Source organism: Alnus glutinosa, chromosome 3 (assembly GCF_958979055.1).
Source record: "Alnus glutinosa chromosome 3, dhAlnGlut1.1, whole genome shotgun sequence".
Classification (NCBI taxonomy): Eukaryota; Viridiplantae; Streptophyta; class Magnoliopsida; order Fagales; family Betulaceae; genus Alnus; species Alnus glutinosa.
In genome coordinates this window covers 14,058,194-14,063,761 of record NC_084888.1, presented here as the reverse complement: position 1 = coordinate 14,063,761, position 5,568 = coordinate 14,058,194, and the positions used below count along the sequence as shown (strand labels likewise).

The 5,568-nt window shown below is 35.3% G+C and overlaps 1 protein-coding gene across 1 annotated transcript; it reads left to right on the top strand.

Annotated features, from left to right (window-relative positions):
- Nucleotides 1-1,334: 1,334 nt before the first annotated feature.
- LOC133863087 (trimethyltridecatetraene synthase-like) lies at nt 1,335-4,294 on the top strand. Its single transcript, XM_062299078.1, has 2 exons — nt 1,335-2,313; nt 3,524-4,294. Exons 1-2 carry the CDS (start codon nt 1,414-1,416, stop codon nt 4,151-4,153), a joined length of 1,530 nt encoding a protein of 509 aa, XP_062155062.1. The 5' UTR covers nt 1,335-1,413; the 3' UTR covers nt 4,154-4,294.
- The last annotated feature ends 1,274 nt before the right edge of the window (nt 4,295-5,568 follow it).

Genomic DNA, 5,568 nt, shown 5'->3' with positions numbered 1-5,568 from the left:
AATCTCTGGACAATTTGGAATGCTGGAATCACAGGACAAAAACTTTTTACAAATTAATTTGTAATAAATTGTTATAAACCAGCATTTACAAGTGGTTTAGGGATGGGTAGACTGGGTAGTGGGTCCTAATAATTGAAGTTTCGCAGAAACAATAAGAAAATGCTTTGGACAATTTCCCTTAAAGATATAATAATAGCTTTCAATGAGTCACATCACACTAACATCGAGGAACGCCAAATAAACACTACACATCACTAAAAGAAATAAAATAAATAAAATAATAATAAAAAGATAATTTACAATGATAGAAACGATACATTCACAATCTCTCTCACCTAAATTTCATATATTGTGCGAGTCTCGTGCATACGAGACTCACACAATGTGAAAAAATGATTGTATGAAAGTTGGATGAGCCCATATCCTGCAACTTCAAATTGGAGCGGGTATGATTGGTATAAATGATTTTGTTATGAAATTTTTGTTATTTGATATAAATTAATATAAAATTTAAAAATTGTGAATATTTTTATTTAAACCTTTTTTAAAAAAATTGAAATGATTTATCAAATGGTGCCATTATGTTTTTTGACTATTTAAAAATTACGAATAATTCTATTAATACATTAAGTATTTATCAAGTATTTATAAAAAAATAAGGTGATTTTTAAAATTATCACTTGATCAATTACACGTCCAATAGTAATTTTAGAAGTCACTTCAATTTTTTTATGGACACTTAATGAATACTTAATATACTAATAAAATTATTCAAAAATTGCAATACCCTTTTATCTCACAAAAGATAAAAATATTCTTAAATTTTTTTAAAAAAGACAAGTACCCTTATTAATAAAATTATAAGGGTAGTTGTATTATTTGGGATAAAAAGGGAAAGGTAGATTACAATTTCTAGTAATTTTGAAAGAACATTGGATCAATGAAAGTTTGGGAGCATATTCCAAAATTAAGTAGTAGTTGGAAGGCCACGTATAATTTCTCCATAAACAAAGGATTTAGAGAATCCCCAATTAGTTATCTAAAATATAAGTAAATTAATCTCTCTAAATATTTTTATACTTTAATAATTTGTTTTTTTTATTAATTTTAGCTGGTTGAAAATAACTGCTATGGTTGGTGATATTTTGAAACTCAATCAGATAAACACCCAAAAAAAAAAAATTAAATCAAATTACAAAGATTTCAGCTAAAAATTAAAAAGGCAGAACACTCAAATATCCAAAAAGAGAACAGTAGAGATTAAAAAAAAAAGAAAAAAAGGAGATCTTGTGGGGATGCTACTCTTTACACTATAAATACTCCACCCCATCACTACTTTCACAATCAGCACCAACAACTATATCAACACCAATACAGAACAGTGGTGATCCTCACAACCCCCAGTCACTACCAATGGGTTATCCTTCTTGGGCATCATATGCAGCCGCATGGCTTGCAACCGTAGCCCTCCTCCTCCTCTCCCGCTACCTCCGCCGCCGCAAAGCAAACTTGCCACCAGGCCCAAAACCATGGCCCATCATCGGAAACCTGAACCTCATAGGCTCACTCCCCCACCGATCCATCCACGAACTGTCCCAAAAATACGGCCCCATCATGCATCTCCGTTTCGGGTCATTCCCCGTCGTTGTAGGCTCCTCCGTCGAGATGGCCAAGGCCTTCCTCAAAACGAACGATGTCACCTTCGCCAACCGGCCCAAGATCGCCGCCGGCAAATACACCACCTACAACTATTCCGACATCACCTGGTCCCCTTACGGCCCGTACTGGCGCCAGGCTCGAAGAATGTGTTTGATGGAACTCTTCAGCGCAAAACGCTTGGAATCCTACGAGTACATACGCAAGGAGGAAATGAACATGTTGCTCAGAGGCTTGCACGAGTCGTCGAACAAGGTGGTCACCTTGAAAGACCACCTTTCGACGGTGAGTCTGAACGTGATAAGCCGCATGGTTCTCGGAAAGAAGTACACCGACGAATCGGAGGCGTCGATTGTGAGCCCGGAGGAGTTCAAGAAGATGTTGGACGAGCTGTTCTTGCTGAGTGGGGTGTTGAATATTGGGGATTCGATACCTTGGATCGATTTCTTGGACTTGCAGGGGTATATTAAGAGAATGAAGGCGTTGAGCAAGAAGTTTGATAGGTTCTTGGAGCATGTGTTGGATGAACATATTGCAAAGAGGAAAGATGCCAAGGATGAAGCTGCAAAGGACATGGTAGATCTGCTGTTGGACCTTGCTGAGGATCCCACTCTCGATGTTAAGCTCGAAAGACATGGCGTCAAGGCATTTACCCAGGTATATTAATATAACATTACCATGAGCATGTTAATTAATTTGACACTGCTTGAGAAATAGAGTTTTCTTTTTCTTTTCTTTTCTTTTTTATTAAAAAAAAAATGTTTTTAAAGGTTTTTTTTTACTAAAAAGACCCGTTAAATAAAAAGACACATTTTTTTTTTTGAACTCCTTAATTAAAAAAAAAAAAAAAAGACTCTTAACTCTACTTTATGTTTGTCTTAAACATGATCCATCATTTTCTAAAGTTCATCTAGCTAGTATATATGAAAATTAAAAAAGGGGGGAATATATCGTTAAGTATATTTTAAGCTTTGTTTGATGAATTTTTATTTATTTATTTTTTCAAAATAAATCACTTAAAAATACTTTAACCTTTTGTAAACAAAAAGTAACATGTACCACTTCTAGATATGCATGAAGCACGTTTAGGTAATAAATGTATTTACAAGAGTGAAGAGACGTACATTTCACAAATACTTTTGAGGGCCTTCCCACTTTCCTCATTGAATTATATATTAACCTGTCTCTTTCTTTTGCATCTTTGTATATGAAAAAAAATATTATTTATTTTTGTCTTTTTTTTTTTTTTAATTGCAAGTTGACTGTAGCTCTTCCTTACAAGTTACAAACTGGAACCGATGTAGAAAAGTTCAACTGTATATTTTGTCCCATTAGTGGTACTATCTTGCATCTTCCTGCTGGGTTGATTGCATATAATTCTTAAAAGACAATTTTGTTTATTCAAACCAATCTCTAAAAATGGCATATGAACTTCCTATACTTCCCTTTTTCTTTTTTTTCTTTTTTTTTCTTTTCCACTTCTCCTAAAATAAAATAAAAAAATCAATATAAATTTTACTTTACAATCACAGCACAAAATGCTCCAACAAACTGTCATCGATAAGATATGTCCTTGGCAAAGGATGGTCCACCTGTCAAATGCACGTGACTCGTGCAGTCACCTTGGTTCCACGCTGCTGATTTTTATTAAAAATATTTTTTAACGCCACAATAAAGCTTAGACTATATTTATATTTTATCTAGTGAATGTTTTTCTATAGAAAATATGAAGAATCATTGGAGATAGATTTATTTTAGAACTATATCCTGCTCACTGCAGGGATGGACATCCTTGAGCATGATGGGGTTTAGAAAAGACGGATGTATTAATTAATCGTTTTCTATGGCTTGGCTAATTGTTGCTCAGGATCTGATAGCCGGTGGAACTGAGAGCTCGGCTGTTACTGTGGAATGGGCAATCTCTGAGCTCCTAAAAAAGCCAGAGATTTTCAAGAAGGCTGCAGAAGAGCTGGACACGGTGATTGGAAGAGATAGATGGGTTGAAGAGAAGGACATTGTGAATCTACCATACATTGATGCAATTGCTAAGGAAACAATGCGGCTCCACCCAGTGGCACCGATGTTAGTGCCTCGCCTATCCCGTGAGGACTGCAAGATTGAAGGGTATGACATTCTCAAAGGGACACGAGTGCTTGTAAACGTGTGGACCATTGGAAGGGATCCTGCAGTATGGGAGAACCCTAATGAGTTTTGCCCTGAGAGGTTCATTGGGAAAGACATTGATGTCAAGGGCCATGATTATGAGCTGCTGCCTTTCGGCTCCGGTAGAAGGATGTGCCCGGGTTACAGTCTCGGTCTAAAGGTGATTCAATCGAGCTTGGCTAATCTACTCCATGGATTTACATGGAAATTGCCAGGGAACATGGAGAAAGAAAGTCTGGACATGGAGGAGATTTTTGGGCTTTCAACGCCTAAGAAAATCCCACTTGAGGCTGTTGTGGAGCCAAGGCTTCCAAAGCATGTTTACTCTCTGTGATTCTGGCTTACGCATAAGTCTCCCCGGCCAATAAGTTTTTTCAAACTCTTCTAGCCCTACTGTTATAATGCTATGCGCTTCTTAATAGATTTGCTATCATGGTAATGGTGTTGTTAATTAATGTGATCTATATTTCGTATACTTTCTTTTGCATTTCAGCAAACATGTCTTGTGCTTGATTTCATACACAATTTCGTCTCACTAATAATGACAATGGACCATGCGCCACAGATGAAATTTCGTTCCCACTTTCACACACGCACGCTATTGATGTCTCTTCTTTACGCCCAGTGGGTCCACGTATGCAATCAGTGTCCTATCAGACTCTATGAAAATAGGAAGAAAAAAAAAAAAAGCTTCTTGGCAAGATCCTCGCGACTCTGCAGTGCTGCAGGCTTACTAGCCACTTCCTTGTCTGAAGTTCTTACCGTCTAATAAAAGCTTAAACAAAGTCTTAATTAACAAAATACATTTATTTAAAATCTTAGGAATTTAAAACTTTTAAGTAACCTTCAGAGTGGAGAAATGGATAGAATAATAATTTAAACGAAATTATAGACTGGGTTAATTATAGTTCCAACCAATAGATTCACATATAACAACTATCTTGAGTTTGCGACTCTATAATTAATGCAAAAAGACAATCGCTCATAATTCATTGCTCAACGAATAAAAATACATGCAGTCCACTACTTTCAATTTTTCACATAAATTCTTTACTGGGATTACAAGCAAAAAATTTGAACAAAATTCAAATATAAATAATAAAGGCACACAGCACATTCACAACAATTTGTATACAAAAAATCAACAATCATAGTGCATTTAGAAGGCATATGCTTATTCAATTAAACTAGCCACAAGATCACCAAAACCACAACCCCTAAACAAGGAAATGCTAGACACTTGGCAAAACTAGGAACCACATATCCAACCAACAACCATTGAACATGTATAGTCAATCAATAGCCAAACACTCCAAATAATTTGTATTCATCCTTATTACTCCATCAAAGCCTCCCGCTTGCTACATTTCATAGTACTTCCACTAACAAGTGAAGGACAATGGGATTGAAATAACTTACCATCACTTGAGTCATTTAGCACCACAATTTTGGGCCAATACACTTAAAAAAAGAAATTAAGTTATGTTATATAATTTTACTCAATTGCTTTGTTTACTTAAAATTCTTCAATCTTGATAAACATGTCAATGGAGGTTTACTATTCAAAGTTCTTAAACAGAAAATTGTCTTTATCTCTTACCCTTTAATACAAACCATAATTGTTCGAATCTTTCATACTAAATATAAACCATAATTATTCGAATCTTTGATACTGTTATATAAAGTCTTTAATAAAAAATAACCAAAAGTTCCCCAAAATTTGTCTAGGCTTGATTGACCTCCAGTAGA